General features: G+C 45.1%; 1 protein-coding gene across 2 annotated transcripts in view; it reads left to right on the top strand.

Moving 5' to 3' along the window:
• The window catches only part of LOC110505402 (AT-rich interactive domain-containing protein 1B), a 223,576-nt gene that overhangs the window by 57,211 nt on the left and 145,335 nt on the right, over window positions 1-21,030 (top strand). For both annotated transcript variants that reach the window (XM_036962211.1, XM_021584599.2), the window contains exon 4: window positions 4,445-4,567. In XM_036962211.1, coding sequence (XP_036818106.1) covers window positions 4,445-4,567 — 123 coding nt within the window. The remainder of the gene's footprint in view (window positions 1-4,444; window positions 4,568-21,030) is intronic.

The following is a 21,030-nucleotide window of genomic DNA, read 5'->3' as shown; positions in this document are numbered from 1 at the left end:
GTCTCTCAGATCGTTCACAGCTTTGTGGAAGTTACCTGTGGCGCTGATGTTTAGGCCAAGGTATGTATAGTTTTTTGTGTGCTCTAGGGCGACGGTGTCTAGATGGAATTTGTATTTGTGGTCCTGGCGACTGGACCTTTTTTGGAACAGCATTATTTTGGTCTTACTGAGATTTACTGTCAGGGCCCAGGTCTGGCAGAATCTGCGCAGGATATCTAGGTGCTGCTGTAGGCCCTCCTTGGTTGGTGACAGAAGCACCAGAACATCAGTAGACATTTGACTTCAGATTCTAGTAGGGTGAAGCCGGGTGCTGCAGACTTTTCTCGTGCCCGCGCCAATTCGTTGATATATATGTTGAAGAGGGTGGGGCTCAAGCTGCATCCCTGTCTCACCCCACGGCCCTGTGGGAAGAAATGTGTGTGTTTTTTGCCAATTTTAACCGCACACTTGTTGTTTGTGTACATGGATTTTATAATGTCGTATGTTTTACCCCCAACACCACTTTCCATCAATTTGTATAGCAGACCATCATGACAAATTGAGTCAAAGGCTTTTTGAAATCAACAAAGCATGAGAAGACTAAGCCTTTGTTTTGGTTTGTTTGGTTGTCAATTAGGGTGTGCAGGGGGAATAGGTGGTCTGTTGTATGGTAATTTGCTAAAAAGCCCATTTGACATTTGCTCAGTACATTGTTTTCATTGAGGAAATGTACACGTCTGTTGTTAATGATAATGCAGAGGATTTTCCCAAGGTTACTGTTGACACATATCCCACGGTAGTTATTGGGGTCAAATTTGTCTCCACTTTTGTGGATTGGGGTATTTAGTCCTTGGTTCCAAATATTGGGCAAGATGCTAGAGCTAAGGATGATGTTAAAGAGTTTTAGTATAGCCAATTGGAATTTGTTGTCTGTATATTTGATAATTTCATTAAGGATACCATCAACACCACAGGCCTTTTTGGGTTGGAGGGTTTTTATTTTGTCCTGTAGCTCATTCAAGGTAATTGGAGAATCCAGTGGGTTCTGGTAGTCTTTAATAGTTGATTCTAAGATTTGTATTTGATCCTGTATATGTTTTAGCTCTTTATTCTTTGTTATAGAGCCAAAAAGATTGGAGAAGTGGTTTAACCATACATCTCCATTTTGGATAGATAATTATTTGTGTTGTTGTTTTAGTGTTTTCCAATTTTCCCAGAAGTGGTTAGAGTCTATGGATTCTTCAATTACATTGAGCTGATTTCTGACATTCTGTTCCTTCTTTTTCCGTAGTGTATTTCTGTATTGTTTTAGTGATTCACCATAGTGAAGGCGTAGACTCAGGTTTTCCGGGTCTCTATGTTTTTGGTTGGACAGGTTTCTCAATTTCTTTCTTAGATTTTTGCATTCCTCATCAAACCATTTGTCATTATTGTTAATTTTCTTCGGTTTTCTATTTGAGATTTTTAGATTTGATAGGGAAGCTGTGAGGTCAAATATACTGCTAAGATTTTCTACTGCCAAGTTTACACCTTCACTATTACAGTGGAACGTTTTACCCAGGAAATTGTCTAAAAAGGATTGAATTTGTTGTTGCCTAATTGTTTTTTGGTAGGTTTCCAAACTGCATTCCTTTCATCTATATCATTTCTTAATGTTACTCAGTTCCTTTGGCTTTGATGCCTCATGATTGAGTATTGCTATGTTCAAGTAGACTGTGATTTTGCTGTGATCTGATAAGGGTGTCAGTGGGTTGACTGTGAACGCTCTGAGAGACTCTGGGTTGAGGTCAGTGATAAAGTAGTCTACAGTACTACTGCCAAGAGATGAGCTATAAGTGTACCTACCATAGGAGCCCTTTCGAAGCCTCCCATTGACTATGTACATACCCAGCGTGCGACAGAGCTGCAGGAGTTGTGGCCCGTTTTTGTTGGTTATGTTGTCATAGTTGTGCCTAGGGGGGCATATGTGGGAGGGACTGCTGTCACCTGCAGGCAGGTGTTTGTCCCCCTGTGTGCTGAGGGTGTCAGGTTCTTGTCCGGTTCTGGCATTTAGGTCGCCACAGACTAGTACATGTTCCTGGACCTGGAAATGATTGATTTCCCCCTCCAGGATGGAGAAGCTGTCTTCATTAAAGTATGGGGATTCTAGTGGGGGTGATATAGGTAGCACACAGGATGACATTTTTCTCTGTTAAGATCATTTCCTTTTGAATTTCTAGCCAAATGTAAAATGTTCCTGTTTTGATTAATTTAATGGAGTGGGTTAGGTCTGCTTTATACCAAATTAGCATACCCCCTGAGTCCCTTCCCTGTTTCACACCTGGTAGTTTGGTGGATGGGACTACCAGCTCTCTGTAACCTAGAGGGCAACCAGTGGGTCCGTCTCCTCTATACCAGGTTTCTTGCAGGATGACCATGTCTGTATTACCGATTTCTTTGGTGAAGTCCGGGTTCCTGCTCTTTAGGCCAAAGGCAGATGACCTCAGGCCTTGGATATTCCAGGATGATATAGTGAAGCCTTTGTGTTCCATAAAGTGTCTAATGTTGTTGGTCGTGTGGTTTGGCCTCAGGCCACTAAGTGTGAGCAGAGCCTGCTGAGCATCTGGTACATGGCTTGGCTTGGGCTAGTGTAAGAGTGGGTGTTGGGCCTGTTTGCCCGCTCACTACCTGGGCGTATGTGTGACTTCCATGCCGAGGCTCTCTTTGTGGGGGTGGGGTGCATGGGGTGGGCAGGAGGGGCATTGGTCTGATCTGATCTCTCTCTCTGTCTCTCTCCCTCGCTCTCTCTCTCTCTGTCTCTGTCTCTGTCTGTCTCTCTCTGTCTCTCTCTCTCTCTCTCTCTGTCTTTCACATTTCTTCCTAAGTAAATAATTGACTAGTCTTTGCAGTGTCTCTCCTGTTTTCAATTAAGTTAATGTAGTGATGCGTGTGTGCCCATGTCCGTCTGTCTATCTGCCAGTGTGTACACTAGTGGAGTGGTGAGTGTGTGCCCGTGTCCGTCTGTCTATCTGCCAGTGTGTACACTAGTGGAGTGGTGAGCGTGGCCAGACCAGTCTCAGGATGTCTGCGTTACATACTTTTCAAGTGGATGACTTCCCCTGTCTTCGTCTCTGTTTACTTTGGGAAGTGCTGTGTGTTTGTGTAAGGAACATTGCTGTGTGTTTTTACAAGGAAAACAGCTGTATATTTGTGTAAGGGGCGTCATGCTAAATGAAGGGTTGCCTCTGGTGTGTGATGTAATAAAGCTGTAGGTTGGCATGGTGCCACTGTAGAGTAGAGTGTACCCCGGTACCCTGCCTAGTGCACTGTCCAGGGAGGCTCTATGTCATTAGGCTTCACCACCATAGTACTAAATATAGAACCACGTCTATTTGTTTGGGAGTCCTCAGCCTCGCTGCTGTTGTAGTGAATGACCTCCTGAGGTTATTCAGAGCCACTTAAGTCATGTCAAGAGATTGTACAGACGATGTGTTTGTGGTGTCCGTGATTGTGATGCCAGCAGAGAGAGAGGTAATCCTGTACCCCGGATAGAAGCATCCTTCCATTGTCCTGGTGGCTGTCTGATAACTGAACACCATGTAGGATGATCTGACTACTCAATGAAAGGAACTAAATTAGAAACATTACATTTTTATCTCTGGAAAGTAAATTGGTTTACAGACCTAATATGGTTGTGATTATAGTTAAGAGAAAACAATTTGGGGGAAAGGATAAAGGTGTGTTTCTCAAGATATCAGATTTGGTGGAATAGACTACTGTTGATGGGGTGTTTTGGTGTATGCGTTTGTGTGACAATAGATTCACCCACGCTTGTGTGTCCACCAGTAAGTAGGTGGTTTATTGTCGCGTATTGGGTTGTAGTGTGTGTGTGTGTTTGTGTGTGTGTTCGTCTACACTCTGTGGCTGTGCTGCAGTAGTGTAGCTAGGCTGTCATGTCTCCCATGCTAAACAGTGTGTCCAGCAGCACTCAATTAAAACCTAATTACAGTCTGGTATTACTGTCCTGTATTTACTTCTATCTATCTGGTCCACTGCCTGACTGGAGGACACTCAGCTCCACTCTGCCTACATACCTAACACACACACACACACACTGACTGTACCTGAGGTTTCAGAGCTTGACAGGCATTCAAGCCTCCTTCACAGCTGGTCAAAACATGGAGGGAGGCTAGCTCACTTTAATTCATCATGTGCAAAGCTGCTGTTAGAGCTCTGCTCCATTCATCAGACCCCTGCCCCCTGAGACACACACTCTAATGCATGATGTCATTTTCTGTCAATCCCCCCCTCCCCCATCATTTTTTCTCTCTATATACTCTATTCCACTCATTCTCATTCTCTCTCTTCTCTCTTTCTGCTTTCTCTCGCTCTCTCTCTCTCTTGCTATATCTTGCTCTCTCTCTCTCTCTCTCTTTCTTTGTCTTTCTCTCTCTCTCTCTCTTTGTCTTTCTCTCTCTCTCTCCAGGAGGCTCCGCAGGAGAGCTACAGAGGCAGCACCAGGAGTCAGCAGCATGTCCCAGGGAATTCTGGGAAGGCCAACCTTGAGGACATGGGTCTGATCCCGCAGGACCGCCCCTCCAGCCTCCCGGTGAGTGACAGCTCTCCCAGCCAATCCCCACCATTACTAAAGTATAGGAGTGTCACTTTAAAAAAAGTCACCTTATTTGAGTGCGTAAAATATGTAAAACGTAGTAGACAAATACAAACTGTATTTGTGTTTAATGAAAGAAACAGAGGGGGAAGAGAAAAGCAGTGCACCCTTTCTCTTCCCTCCGCTTCCTCTGTGCTCCCTGAGCTGTCAGTGCACGATTGGTGGAGAGCTCTGTCACTCAGGGTGGGATCAGAGCTACGCTCTTCAATCAAACAATCCGATTCCCTTTAGGCTCCTCTTCCCCCTCAGTCTCTGAGGGCAGACCTAGATTTCACTGCCCATTTCAGATCTAATGCCCACATTGACACTACACCACTCTGTTGTGTTTGCACTGCCTACATAAGTAGAAATGGGCACCTTAGATTGGGCTCTGCTACACTAAGTATTGTTAGAGTGGAGAGGAGAAGAGGAGAGGACTTGAGGGGCGAGAAGCAGAGAGAAGAAAAGAGGAGGGGGGAGCAGAGGAACTGGGAGGATGGGAGGGAGAAGCGGAGAGGAGCAGGGAGAAGCGGAGAGGAAGGGAGAGGAGAGAACAGGTGTACTAGGGTAATATTCTGAGCTGGATCCTGCCCTTTACACTCATTTGTTTAATTACAATGAGCCTTGTCAGTGCAATAGTCTCTCAGCTAGTCAAGATGGAGGAGGTAGTTCAACACAGGCACCATCAGACTCACATTCCTTTCTCTCTTCCTCTCCTTCATTTACTCTGTATTTCGGTCCCTATCATCTCCCGCTTTTCTCTCGTTCTCTCCCTTTTAACCGTCTCCCTCTTTACGGAAGTGTAACCCTCTGCGGTCTCTGTCTGTCACATGCTGCCTGTTTTACCTCTCTCTCTCTCTCTCTCTCTCTCTCTCTCTTTCACCCTCCTTTCTTTCTCTCCGATCCAATATCTCGCTGCCATTCCCTAGCTCTCTCAACATCGTCCCTCTCTTCCTCTCTCTTTAAGCATTCCCCCTCTCCCTCCCTCTCCTCTCAATGTCTCTGAACCTCCATCATGAAAGTTTTTTTTGTAACTGAGAGATTGCGTTGATGTGTCAGTGTGTTCCCAGAGTGTCTCAGCTCAGCCTTCACTACACTACCAGGCACATCACATCAGTTCACATTATGTTGCTTTAATCCCAGCATCGCCTCAGAGCAATTTCTGGACTATTCCCAACCATAGAAACAGATAGACTAGATGTTAATCTGCAGGGATGTTTGGCAGGTGTATTTTGTTTCTAGAACGCCCATGCGTTGGTTTTCTCTTTGTGTGTGTGTGTGTGTGTGTGTGTGTGTGTGTGTGTGTCAGGAAGCAGCCAGAACCGTTTTCTTTCACCTGTCTGATGTTGGGTCTGAAGCTCCTGTCATCTCCCCACTGGGGGAACCGAGGGTCGGGGAACTCTACTATGACTGTGATATGTGGTTGTCCCACCCAGGTGTCTTTAGATGAAAGCACTAACTGCAAGTCACTCAAATGGAAATAGTAATGGAACTGTCCTGTTATTGTTTCTGATTGTGCTGTAATGTGTGTGTGCATGTGTGTGTGTGTGTGTGGGTGTGTGTGTGTGTGTGTGTGTGTGCGCGTGCATCTACTCAAGCCTGGACACTTATTCACTTTTAGCCTAACTTTTAGCTTCACTTTTAGCAGTGGTGTTGGGTTGATCTTTACCTTGTGAGAGCAGCTTCCAGCCCTGACACCTGAGGCTGTGCTCCAGTGAAGCCTGTTCCTCTCGTCTAGTCTGAGCTTTCACACGCTGCCTACTGTAGCCTTGCCGTTCCAGTCAGTACATGTTGCCCTGCTCTCTCCTCTCCTCCCCTGACAGCCATTCAAGCAGTCAGCCTGCTCTGTTCTGTTTCCATGACAGGGAGTGGAGGGGGAACCATGTGGAAAGAGTGGGAGAGAGACAGGGGGGGGGGGGGGAAGTGAGGCAAAATGGACTCAGACACCTTTGAATCACAAGTTGTATGAAATGTGTAGTTTTTAGGTGTAATGTTTTTTCCAAACCCTAGATAATGTGAGTAACACACAACTCCGACCTTTCACATTCCTCACATACATGGTGGTGTGATGCTCTAACTGTGGTGGTCTTAGCCAGACTCTCATGAAACAAAAAAGAAAAATAGAATGACCACTCTCTCTCCCTCCTCCTCTCCTCTGTTTTTCCCACTGCTGCCTGGGTCATGATTGACAGGGCGCAGCTGGGGAGGCCGATACCCCCGCTCCTTAAACACACACTTCACACGCACACACACTTCACACACACACACACACACACACACACACACACACACACACACACACACACACACACACACACACACACACACACACACACACACACACACACACACTCCCCCTCAGTCTGTGTGTGTGTGTGTGTGTGAGGAACATGCCATGCATGCTCCCTATGTTCTCCCCGTGTTCTCTTCGGAGCTGTAATGTCACAGAGGGGTTAGGGCTCTGCACTGTGGCCCACTCAACCCCACTGCATGCTGGGAAGGGAGGTAAAGGGAGTGAGGGAGGAAGGGACAGAGGAGGAGGGAAAGAGAGCCTCGGAGACGGGGGGGGGGGGGGGGGGGGGGTACTAGTGCATCATACTGTATCCAGCTACCCAGTTAAACTGCTCCTCTGCTGCCTACTCTTAGTCTACTGTGAAATACTGTACAAGGGTTAGAAGAGAAACACTGTTGTTTGTGTATTACACACACAGTATTTTCCTATGATCAATATTCTGTCAAGTGTATTTTGCTGAACTCATGCAGACCTATTTTCTGTTTTGGGCACACACATGGCTGCTGTCGCACACTTTGTACCCAAGTCTTGCTCCAGGCCAGACATGTGAACCTGGCTTTACTTAAAAGGCACCCTGACTGACTTGCTTCTGAAGGGTTACTACTTGAGCTTGTTTAGCAGCGTTTAGCTTGGCGTCAGTCCCTCTACATCAATGATTCATTGGGAAGCAGACTCATGTCCTGGCTCTGTATGGAGTAGGATAGCAGGCATGACCAGAGGCTGTAGCAATTCTCACAAAATAGGATGTTATGAAAGGGACTCTCCATTCTCTAGTTGGAGTCTGTGTGGGATTAGCTGCTGTGGATCTTTTAGAAGTATACAGTGTGCTGTTCTTCTAGAACAGTGGTTCTTAACCTGGTTGGAGTTACTGAACCCCACCAGTTTCATATGTACATTCACCGAACCCTTCTTAATTGGAAAAATAAAATATGATTTTTTCAAATTCAAAACATAGGTATATATTTTACCGGTGCACAAAATGAACCGTGCATCAACATCACTGTGTTCAAAGAACAAAATCATCAAAACATGATTTTCACACAAAAACATAATAATGAATATTTACTGCAAATCAGTGTGACTTCTGCTGTTGCCTTTCAGAGACCAGTTCAGAAATGCGCGGCTTCACCTTGGCAAGTGCCACTCTCATGTCATTTTCGCAACAAAGTCTGTTCCTTTTCTTCGTTTTTATGTCCAGCATCCTCGAAAAGGATTGCTCGCAAACGGTATGAAAATCTCCAGAACTTTCTTAGCAATAACAGGGTACGTTACCATTTGTTGACACCAAAACGTTGAAAGCGTTGTTGTTCTGAAGAGTTGCTGTTGAACCTGGCTCTGCTGAATTTCAATGATTTCATCGAGGTATTCATCATTGACATCTGTTGTCTCAACACTAAACGTGAACGTCTCTCTCACCCATGCTGGATATGACTCTCTTGTAGGGAAGTATCCGTCGAGAGACTTTGCAAGCTCATCTAAGTGCGTGGCAATTGCTTGCTTCAGTTCCGCGGGTACAGAAATGTCTCCGATTCCAGATACATCTTCGATCTTACTTACACAGTCGTCCAGCAGGGGAAAGTTTGCGAAGTTATCGTTCTCTGTTCGTCGTTTCCAATAATGGTAGCTTTTTTTTGAAAAGCCTTCAGGTTTTCCTCCGCTTCGATGATGTTGACTCCACCGCCCTGCATCTTTTGATTGAGATGATTGAGAGCTGCGAAGATATCAGCCATGTACGCTAAAATGAGAATGAACTCAGAATTTTTGAAGCAATCTGCATGACAATGTTGGTGCTCTTGCAAAAACAGGGCTAATTCCACACGCACGGCAAAAACCCGATTCAGCACCTGTCCCCGGGATAACCACCGAACGTTAGAATGGTACAGAAGTACCTCGAATTCAGAGCCCATTTCTTTACACAGCTCACTGAAGATGCGGTGCCTCAGAGCACTAGTTCTCACATAGTTCACGCATTTCACTACAATTTTTAATACTTCTGCCAGTTTTGGAGGCAAGGTTTTTGTTACCAACGCACGCCTGTGCAGAATACAATGCGTAACAATGATGTGTGGTGCATCGGCTTTCACTAGCGCACCAAAACCAGACTTTCTTCCCAGCATGACTGAAGCTCCGTCCGAACAAACTGCAGAAACCATATCCCACGAAAGATTGTTGTCTTTGAAGAAGTCATCCACAAGTTTCTTCACATCGGCTGCCTTAGTTGTTGTTGTAAGAGGCTTACAAAATAAAATAAAAATTCCTTTATCACGTTGTCTTTCACATAGCGCACGAATACAGCAAGCTGGCTTAGATTGGAAACGTCTGTGGTCTCGTCCAGTTGAAGGCTGAATTTTGCCGGGCTTGAAATCAGATCTGCAACTACTTGAGCCAAGATGTCTTTGCTCATGTCCTCTATTCTGTCGCTGATGGTGTCATTTGAAAGAGGAATTTGGAATAACTTAACTTCAGCCTCTTTTCCCAGCATGATATTCCCCATCTTCAACACAGCTGGTTTTACGAGTGTTTCACCAATGGTGTGTGGTTTGCCCTGCTTTGCGATCAGGTAAGCAACTTCGTACGATGCTGTGAGGATCGGTTTGTTGATGGGTACAAAGCCGAGAACAGGCAGAGTAGCCTTTTCATCGAATCTGGCTCTCTTCACCTTGAATTCAGCGAGCGTTGCGTTCTTGTATTTTCCATCTCCATGCAGCTTAAGGAAGTGTTCTCTTAGTTTTGCCGGTGCTAGACTAGAATTGCTCAACTTGGCATTGCAAATCATGCAGTTAGGACGCTGACTCCCATCACGTTCCGTTATACATGTGAATCCATATTGCACATATTCGTCCGACCACTTTCTTTTTTTGCTCGACATAGTAAGTATGAAGGGATTAAAATATTAAGAAAGAAATCACAAGACGTACCATCACGACAGTCACAAGTCGACTACTGGGCGCACCAAATTCCCTGCAGCACAGATAGGCCAAGCGATGTAGCGTGATCACCTGCAGCCAATGATGGCCAAGCGGGGCGGGGCGTGTCATCACGAATCATATGAGTCGGATGTGTGTCTTGACCTCCGGCCGAACCCCTGAGACTGACTCACCGAACCCCTGGGGTTCGATCGAACCCAGGTTAAGAACCACTGTTCTAGAAACTCAAGCATCAGTTGTGGGGTGACTGGTTCCACAGTGTGGTATTCCTTGCTCAGCCCAACTCACAAACCAACATAGTTCCATAGAAACTTTGCAGGTGCTGTTGGGCTGTGTGTGTGTGTCAGGGTTTCCTTTAGGAAAATGTGGCGCAGGACACCCGCAGCATTTTAATTTGCCCGGGCATTTGAGGAATTGACCGGACCCATATGCATTGGGTGGGTAACCTGATTAGTGCGTCCACCAACGGCGCTCAGAATGACCTAAATCACGTTTAAATTATGGTAATTCATAGTAACAGAACATGCAAGTTGAGGATGCAACTATGTGCAGTCTTTCTTACCAAATTCGGTTGCGCACTTTGAAGACGTTAGAATAACTGTCCACATGTACTTTCCCTCAGCCCACAAGATGAGTAATTAACAGCAAAATCACTAGCCTATGTCAATGCACTATCTTCATAGTAGAAAAGTTGACCTGTTCTATTGGTCAGCTTGTCGAGAAAGAAATAGCCTATTCCAAACAGACTCTGGGACAGTTGTGGGACGATAGAGCCCACATTCATACAACCAGTAGGCCTAGGCAAAAACAGATATATATATTTTAAGCAATGTGTCTGAAGCAACAGAGTTAGCTTAACGTTTAGCTTAAACTGTTGATAAACGATTATTCTTTCACATTATACGCGCAGCAATGCGCACAAGGCAGTAGGCTACACGCAAATGTTCGTTCCATAATACAATGAATGGGAAAACACTCTTGTCGAAGCGCACCGAACATGCGAGCGGTTTCATGTGACAGAGATGAAAATATCCGTTAGAAATGTAGAAAGATGGGAGCTGTAATATGCAACAACTAACATGGGTTGCTAGTATGATTAGGATTGTGCCTTTGGCTACTGGACAACGAAAGAAAGTTTATATAAAATCATTTCCTTCACGGATATCGTCTGATTTTGGCTAGGCTACTTTGAAGCAAGGTAATATGTGGTAAAACGTTCAGGGGTTTCAAACAATTAAGTATAGGGTTTCAAAGCTCAATGCAAAGTGGTGTGTGACGCGCGGATGAAGTCTGCCTTCCTTTGCCTATGCGTTTGCTGTTCGAGATGCTGTAACTCTTAAACTGTCTGACAGATTTTCCGCTCAAAGACCGTACCGCCTATCTGAATGTGGTACGTGTCTGATAAATATGTAATGTAAAGAATATACTGTACACACTTGCCAATTGAATTCCATGAAATTATGCAAATTCATCTATAGACTGATAAGCATGACCAGTCAAATGTATTTCCATCGACTGGTATTTCTGACAATGAGTAGGCTAAAAAGCATGATTTCACAATGGGAATTTTTATTTTACTCCTGGACAATTTTTATTTATCGGATTTTTTTTAAATCCGCCAAAAGCAGATAAACCCTGGTGTTTGTGTGCGTGTGTAAGTTAATTAAGTGTGTGTGCAACAAGCTATCACAGTTTCCCTTCAAAATTCGACGTATTATGGGTGAACTCTATTTTCCACGAATTAATTCTGCGTGGTTACAGGGATAATTCCGCGTAGTTACTGGGTTAAAACAGAAACAACTCAAAGGGTTAAGTTTAGGTATTCATTCTGAGTGGATAAGGTTAGGGTCATGGTTTGGGAAAGGCTTAAAATAAAATAATTCTAAAAGATGCGCTATTACCATAAAGTATCATCAAGTATTCTCACGGCTTGCTGGAGTATTGTGAACTGTGGTGGCCTAGTGGTCTAAGCAGCACGCTCTGGCTCTGAGCAGCACCAGCATCAGTGCTGGGCACTCATTTATGTTGCTGAAGGCATATATCAACATTCAGGGGACCTTTTTGGAAATCACTGTCTATTTCTAGTGATCAGTCGTGTGTGTGTGTGTGTGTGCGTGTGCGTGTGTGTGTGCGTGCGCTAGCAACAGGAAGCAGCAGAGCGTCAGTCCAGGTCAGGGGTGAGCCTGTTCAGCTGTGGAGGAAGACTGTAAACTCAGGACCTATCCCCTTCCCTTCGCTCCACTGAACCCTAACACAGGACACACACACACTATATATATTTAATTTCTTCAGAGTGAGGCAAGATGGAAACAGAGAGGGATGAACCTGGTTAAGCAAACACAGCTCAGCTCTACTGGCGCCTCTATACTACCCCTCACACCAGAGGAGAGGAGAGTGAGACGAGGAGACTGGACTGTAGCACCCACTCAGATCAAGGGGAACAGTTTAAGGCCAATTTGAGAGAGCGAAAGGGAGAGCTGTGACTGCTACCCAGAACAGACATACAATGCCTTGCAAAAGTATTCATCCCCGTTGGCGTTTTTCCTATTTTGTTGCCTTACAACCTGTAATTTAAATGGATTTTTATTTGGATTTCATGTAATGGACAAACACAAATATTCCAAATTGGTAAAGTGAAATGACATTTTTTTATTGTTTCAAAAAATTCAAAACTTAAAAAATGGTGCGTGCATATGTATTCACCCCATTTGCTATGAAGCCCCTAAATAAGATCTGGTGCAACCAATTACCTTCCGAAGTCACATAAAAGTCCACCTGTGTGCAATCTAAGTGTCACATGATCTGTCACATGATCTCAGTATATACACCTGTTCTGAAAGGCCCCAGAGTCTGCAACACTGCTAAGCAAGTGGCACCATGAAGACCAAGGAGCTCTCCAAACAGGTCAGGGACAAAGTTGTGGAGAAGTACAGATCAGGGTTGGGTTATAAAAAAATATCAGAAACTTTGAACATCCCACTGAGCACCATTAAATCCATTATTAAAGAATGGAAAGAATATGGCACCACAACAAACCTGCCAAGAGAGGGCCGCCCACCAACACTCACAGACCAGGCAAGGAGGGCATTAATCAGAGAGGCAACAAAGAGACCAAAGCTCCACAGCGGAGATTGGAGTATCTGTCCTTAGGACCACTTTAAGCCATACACTCCACAGAGCTGGGCTTTACGGAAGAGAGGCCAGAAAAAAAGCCATTGCTTAAAGAAAAAAATAAGCAAACATGTTTGGTGCTCTCCAAGAGGCATGTGGGAGACTCCCCAAACATATGGAAGGAAGTACTCTGGTCAGATGAGACTAAAATTGAGCTTTTTGGCCATCAAGGAAAACGCTATGTCTGGGGCAAACCCAACACCTCTCATCACCCCGAGAACATTTTCCCACAGTCAAGCATGGTAGTGGCAGCATCATGCTGTGGGGATGTTTTTCATCGGCAGAATTGAAGGAATGATGGATGGCGCTAAATACATGGAAATTCTTGAGGGAAACCTGTTTCAGTCTTCCAGAGATTTGAGACTGGGACGGAGGTTCACCTTCCAGCAGGACAATTACCCTAAGCATACTGCTCAAGCAACACTCGAGTGGTTTAAGGGGAAACATTTAAATGTCTTGGAATGGCCTAGTCAAAGCCCAGACCTCAATCCAATTGAGAATCTGTTATGACTTAAAGATTACTGTACACCAGCGGAACCCATCCAACTTGCTGGAGCAGTTTTGCCTTTAAGAATGGGCAAAACTCCCAGTGGCTAGATGTGCCAAGCTTATAGAGACATACCCCAAGAGATTTGCAGCTGTAATTTCTGCAAAAGGTGCCTCTACAAAGTATTGACTTTGGAGGGGTGAATAGTTATGCCCGCTCAAGTTTTCAGTTCTTTTGTCTTATTTCTAGGTCTTTTTCACAATGAAAAATATTTTTGCATCTTCAAATTTACAACGTGTAAAAAAATATATATATAATTTTTTAAATATTTTTTTATAATGAATTTGACCCCCTTTTCTCCCCAATTTTGTGGTATCCAATTAGTAGTTACTATCTTGTCTCATCACTACAACTCCCGTATGGGCTCGGGAAAGACAAAGGTCGAAAGCCATGCTTCCTCTAAAACACAACCCAACCAAGCCGCACTGCTTCTTTAACACAGCGCGCATCCAACCTGGAGGCCAGCCGCACCAATGTGTCGGAGGAAACACCGTGCACCTGGTGACCTGGTTAGCACGCACTGCACCCGGCCCGCCATAGGAGTCGCTGGTGCGCGATGAGACAAGGATAACCCTACCGGCCAAGCTCTCCCTAACCCGGACTACGCTAGGCCAATTGTGCGTCGCCCCACGGACCTCCCGGTCACGGCCGACTGCGACAGAAACTGGGCGTGAACCCAGGGTCTCTGGTGGCACAGCTAGCACTGCAATGCAGTGCCCTAGACCACTGTGCCTCCCGGGAGGCCCTATCCATTTTAATTCCAGGTTGTAAGGCAACAAAATAGGAAAAATGCCAAGGGGTGAATACTTTTGCAAGCCACTGTAGAGAGAGAGAGCTGTAACTACTATCCAGAACAGAGAGAGAGAGCTGTAACTACTATCCAGAGCAGAGAGAGATAGAGCTGTAACTACTACCCAGAACAGAGAGAGAGAGAGAGCTGTAACTACTACCCAGAACAGAGAGAGAGAGAGAGCTGTAACTACAATCCAGAACAGAGAGAGATAGAGCTGTACCTACTACCCAGAACAGAGAGAGCTGTAACTACTACCCAGAACAGAGAGAGAGAGCTGTAACTACTACCCAGAACAGAGAGAGAGAGAGCTGTAACTGCTACCCAGAACAGAGAGAGAGAGAGAGCTGTAACTACTATCTACTACCCAGAACAGAGAGAGAGAGCTGTAACTACTATCCAGAACAGAGAGAGAGAGAGCTGTAACTACTACCCATAACAGAGAGAGAGAGAGCTGTAACTACTACCCAGAACAGAGAGCGAGAGAGCTGTAACTACTACCCAGAACAGAGAGAGAGAGAGAGCTGTAACTACTACCCAGAACAGAGAGAGAGAGAGAGCTGTAACTACTACCCAGAACAGAGAGAGAGAGAGCTGTAACTACTATCTACTACCCAGAACAGAGAGAGAGAGCTGTAACTACTACCCAGAACAGAGAGAGAGAGAGAGCTGTAACTACTACCCATAACAGAGAGAGAGAGAGAGAGCTGTAACTACTACCCATAACAGAGAGAGAGAGCTGTAACTACTATCCAGAACAGAGATAGAGAGCTGTAACTACTATCCAGAACAGAGAGAGAGAGAGCTGTAACTACTACCCAGAACAGAGAGAGAGCTGTAACTACTACCCAGAACAGAGAGAGAGAGAGAGCTGTAACTACTATCCAGAACAGAGAGAGAGAGAGCTGTAACTACTACCCAGAACAGAGAGAGAGAGAGCTGTAACTACTATCCAGAACAGAGAGAGAGAGAGCTGTAACTACTATCCAGAACAGAGAGAGAGAGCTGTAACTACTACCCAGAACAGAGAGAGAGAGAGAGCTGTAACTACTACCCAGAACAGAGAGAGAGCTGTAACTACTACCCAGAACAGAGAGAGAGAGCTGTAACTACTATCCAGAACAGAGAGAGAGGGAGCTGTAACTACTATCCAGAACAGAGAGAGAGAGCTGTAACTACTACCCAGAACAGAGAGAGAGAGAGCTGTAACTACTACCCAGAACAGAGAGAGAGCTGTAACTACTACCCAGAACAGAGAGAGAGCTGTAACTACTACCCAGAACAGAGAGAGAAAGCTGTACCTACTACCCAGAACAGAGAGAGAGAGAGAGAGCGAGAGCTGTAACTACTACCCATAACAGAGAGAGAGAGAGCTGTAACTACTACCCAGAACAGATAGAGAGAGAGAAAGCTGTAACTACTACCCAGAACAGAGAGAGAAAGCTGTACCTACTACCCAGAACAGAGAGAGAGAGAGAGAGAGAGCTGTAACTACTACTCAGAACAGAGAGAGAGAGAGAGCTGTAACTACTACCCAGAACAGAGAGCGAGAGAGCTGTAACTACTACCCAGAACAGAGAGAGAAAGAGAGCTGTAACTACTACCCAGAACAGAGAGAGAAAGAGAGCTGTAACTACTACCCAGAACAGAGAGAGAGAGCTGTAACTACTACCCAGAACAGAGAGAGAGAGAGCTGTAACTACTACCCATAACAGAGAGAGAGAGCTGTAACTACTACCCATAACAGAGAGAGAGAGCTGTAACTACTATCCAGAACAGAGATAGAGAGCTGTAACTACTATCCAGAACAGAGAGAGAGAGAGCTGTAACTACTATCCAGAACAGAGAGAGAGCTGTAACTACTACCCAGAACAGAGAGAGAGAGCTGTAACTACTATCCAGAACAGAGAGAGAGAGAGCTGTAACTACTACCCAGAACAGAGAGAGAGAGCTGTAACTACTACCCAGAACAGAGAGAGAGCTGTAACTACTACCCAGAACAGAGAGAGAAAGCTGTACCTACTACCCAGCACAGAGAGAGAGAGAGAGAGAGAGAGAGCTGTAACTACTACCCATAACAGAGAGAGAGAGCTGTAACTACTACCCAGAACAGAGAGAGAGAGAGAAAGCTGTAACTACTACCCAGAACAGAGAGAGAAAGCTGTACCTACTACCCAGAACAGAGAGAGAGAGAGAGCTGTAACTACTACCCAGAACAGAGAGAGAGAGCTGTAACTACTACCCAGAACAGAGAGAGAGAGAGCTGTAACTACTACCCAGAACAGAGAGAGAGAGAGCGAGAGCTGTAACTACTACCCATAACAGAGAGAGAGAGCTGCAACTACTACCCAGAACAGAGAGAGAGAGCTGTAACTACTACCCAGAACAGAGAGAGAGAGAGAGCTGTAACTACTACCCAGAAAAGAGAGAGAACACACATCTAGAGGAGAGAATCAACCATGGTCTGTCTATGGTCTGTTTAGATATAGTTTAGAGGCTGTTTATACAGAAAATTGGTGTATAAACCGTACAAACTGTATTTATAATTATTTGACAATATTTTAAGTTGACAGTAATTTTATTTCAAAATGTCTGATATATCACATGCCTTACTTTTATGATTATGCCTCTACTGCCATTCATTCCAATTAGACGGGTTGGGATTTCTCCCTGACCAATATGGCTGCCATTTTCACCCCATTCTGTAACTTTGAGGGTTTATTTGCTGTATCCCCTCTAGAAATTGAATAGGATCTCTATGGCAGAGACATTCAATCCCCACCTGGATCAAGATCCCTGTTGCCTAAATTGTTGTGTGCGTAAAAATATATATATATACACTGCTCAAAAAAATATTAATTTTTCGGAGTGGTTGAAAAACAAGTTTTAATGACTCCAACCTAAGTGTATGTAAACTTTCGACTTCAACTGTACATTCTTTAAAATTGCACCCCGTGTGTGCACTTTGGGTAATACCGTATACACCAGTATGGTACAGAGACGGTATGAACATCTGGATACTGCCCAACCCACGTGCATGTGTGTGAATGTCAGAGTGGGGCTGCTGTAAAACTAACACCTTGTAAACTGGAGGTGACATGAAAGAAGAGGACAGATAAAGAACAACACACACACACACACACACACACACACACACACACACACACACACACACACACATACACACACACAGGGGAACAAGTGAAAAAGCAATCCCCTTCCAGCTGGTATGGCAGCAGTGTATGTATTTCACTAGAGTACAGGGACATACTAGCACTACTGGCTTGGGTAATAGGCCATGTTCGCAGTTCCTGCCTTTGTCTGTGTGGGGAATCCCAGATGGGATGGCTGGGTGTGGGGTGGAGTCAGTTGTCTATGTGAGAGAGGTAGAGGAAGATATAGATAGTACCCTTATCTCATCTACCACACTCCCCCTCTCTCTTGTTTTCTTCAGCAGGGAATAGCAGGCAATGTCCAGAGGCACGAGTGATATCCTCCCTGGCCGTACTCTAAATACCCTATACTGCTATATATATATATATAAATCAACCCCCCAGTAGAGGTATCAGAGTGATTCAGTCCACTCCCCCCCCCCCCCCCCCAGGAGAGGTACCAGAATGGTTCAGTCCACCTCTCCTCCATTTTCCCATCAGCAGTCTTTCAGTCCACCTCTCCACCATTCTCCCCCCAGGAGTGGTTCAGTCTACCTCGTAACCTTCCTGGATATTTGTATAATTCATCATCAGCTGCCTGCCTGCCAGCTAGCGCCCGCATCGAAATATTCTCACCACTCAAACTGGCTGTTGGAAGTCTGAAATTACATCTGTCTTTGAAGTTGGGCACACTGTTAGGGTTGCTATAGCGACAGAGATGGGGAGGGGGACTAGCGACCTCCTCGGGAGGAAGGATATGCATGAGATACGCAGTGAATTGTCCTGATGTCATTATTGTGATATTATTACCATCTCATAAGTGCCTACTGTTACTTGTTAGGTTATTAGTGGTTGACAACATTTGTCTTCCCCGGCGCACACACTTCCTGCCTGACATTCTCCATTAGATCCATTAAGCTCTGGATCTGACGCCTGAATGTCTTTCTTGAGACAAAAATACAACTTCTTATTAATGTTGTTTTATTGGTGGTATGCGTAATCACACACACACACACGCACACACGCACGCGCGCGCGCACACACACACACACGCACGCACGCACGCACACACACACACACACACACACACACACAGACACAGACTACCCCACAGTTTGTTTGAGCTCCTAATATTCCACTAACAAATGGAATATTAATGTATTTTGCTGTGCTGGGGATGCAAGGGGGCTGTGGGTGAGAAAGAGGCAGCGTTGTGGCGAAGGGGTGGAGGATGAGAGCAAAAGCCTAATCTAAGACCTAGTACTCTATGACTGTTGATGGAGAGAGAAAGAGCGAGAGGGGGGAAAACATTTCATGGAAAAGCTCGACCAAATTTGTTTCGCCGCAATTTGTATGTTCCCTGCATGTAAGGAATCATAAGAGCATGAGACAGAGAGAGTGAAAGAGTGAAAGAGCGAGGGATGTGCTAGAGGTGGTGAGGGAAGGAGAGGAGAGAGGCTGGGGGGGGGTGAAAATAATGTTCCATTAATGCAGAGCGGAGCTTGTGAAAGTCCCGGCGCCAATCTGCATTTCCCCAAAGTCTCAGCGTTATACATTTTTCATGAACACTGAGCGGGAATTAGAGACGGATTGTTGCTGCATCTCGCTACTCGTGGTCTGAGGCTATGGAGAGACGAGAGAGGGGCCGGGGGTGGTAGAGAGAGCGAGGAAGGGGGTATAGATAGAGTAAGAGGGACAGCAAGAATTAAGTAGAAGAGGGAGAAAAGAAAGAGGGATGAAGGGAGAGATGCCCTTATGGGTGGCTGGTGCAGCTCCATTGTACCGGCAGGGTACTCAGGTTGTTCTCTCTCTCGCTCTCTCGCTCTCTCTCTCTCTCTCTCTCTCGCTCTCTCTCGCTCTCTCTCTCTCTCGCTCTCTCGCTCTCTCGCTGTTAGTATTCTTTGTGTACTAAGGGCCTGTGCGGCTGGCTGCCTATACAGGGTGCTAAGGATTGGAGCTGAGAAGGTATGGATCTAGGTCTAGGGGCTATAGGAGCTATACGCATATTGCAGGGGTGTAGGAGAGATGTTTTGGTAGTTTGACCTCTAGCCCCTTCCCAACAGAGAGCCCGCCCCACAGTGGCCCCCTAGTGGTTGTGCAGCTGCGGTCCCTGTCAATCACCAGGCAGTGCATTGTGGGAGTTTGACTACAGCTCACCAGTTAGAAACACAATTAGAGGTGTTTTCTCTCTCAGACAACACACTAAAGACTGGGTTGTTGCAGGGGAAAGTGACTGGGAATGTTTTTCGATCTGTGTCGAGGGGAGCATCAAGGAGTGCTGAACACACACACTCTATAAACACCCAGATTTGGACTGCTTGATGCTTTTCTCACAGTTGACTTCACACAGCAACATTACAGTACTGGCTCAGTGCCACTTTCTCTGCAGTTTCCCACAATGCTCTCTGTGCAGGAGTTGATTCTGTGACTGTAACATGTCAACACACACTCACTAGCACTGAGCGATGAACCAACATTTGTTATTTTTCAATTTTTAAACAACTAATTGACTGATGTCGGTTCAATTATTTGAGTTCCATTTCGTTGTTTTTTTCTCCCCCTGTGAGCTCAATGCGCAATTTTGTCAGACAGCACAGACAGCAGCTCTATAAATACGATGACTTGGAGTTAAATAATAGTCATCAAATAAAACAAATGTAGTATACACAACAACGTAAATATTTTATTAAAGTAAAGTAATGATGGTTAATAAGTGATGAGCTTATAATGGACAGTCACGACCATCATGGGACTTTTATTCATTGTTTTATTCTGTGTTGTTACAGCTTCCACCCCACATAATGCATAGTGCATTTAATGTTCATTTGTTTTTATCTAAACCGAAATCGAAAAAACAGTGATCCATTTTTAAAATAATCGAACCGAAACCAAACTGACCTTAAAAAACGCTAATCGTTCAGCACTGAACCACACACACCACTGGCAGCGTTAATGCATAGTCTCACTGCTGCGCCCGTCCAAGTGTGCAACAATTAATCATATGGTGAACGCTGAAACAATGCAAGCTTTAGAAAACAGCATGTTTAAATCTTTTAAGAAGCATTTAATTATCCTCCGACCATGACTGGCGACGCCCGCAGCCTCCGAGGCACGCACACCGCAGGCTCACCGTACGGCCTGCTGGGACGGCCACCACACCTGCAAGGCATGTCTCTCTTAAGTACCTCACACACACACCTCACATACATACAGGCATATGGAAGGGTGTACTCTATCTGTATGGCGTTTTAGAAAGGACCCACAGTAGACTTAAAACAATAGATTCAAACTAAAAGGGATTTAAAAAAAAAACCTTCATATTCATCATCTCCAGCACCACCTCAACATCAACATATGTGAAAATGGCGCACTTCTATGACATCATCAACCAATTATTAGGCAATTAGTAGACAATGCCTACTCATAAGTGATTAAAATCACACGATGCACACCGATGACGTCATTGGAAATAGTTATCCTCCTGTATTTTATTTACTACAGGACATAGAACCACATATGTTGATGTTGGGGTGGTGCTGGA

Source organism: Oncorhynchus mykiss, chromosome 25 (assembly GCF_013265735.2).
Source record: "Oncorhynchus mykiss isolate Arlee chromosome 25, USDA_OmykA_1.1, whole genome shotgun sequence".
Lineage (NCBI taxonomy): Eukaryota > Metazoa > Chordata > Actinopteri > Salmoniformes > Salmonidae > Oncorhynchus > Oncorhynchus mykiss.
This window is presented reverse-complemented; position numbering and strand designations above follow the sequence as displayed.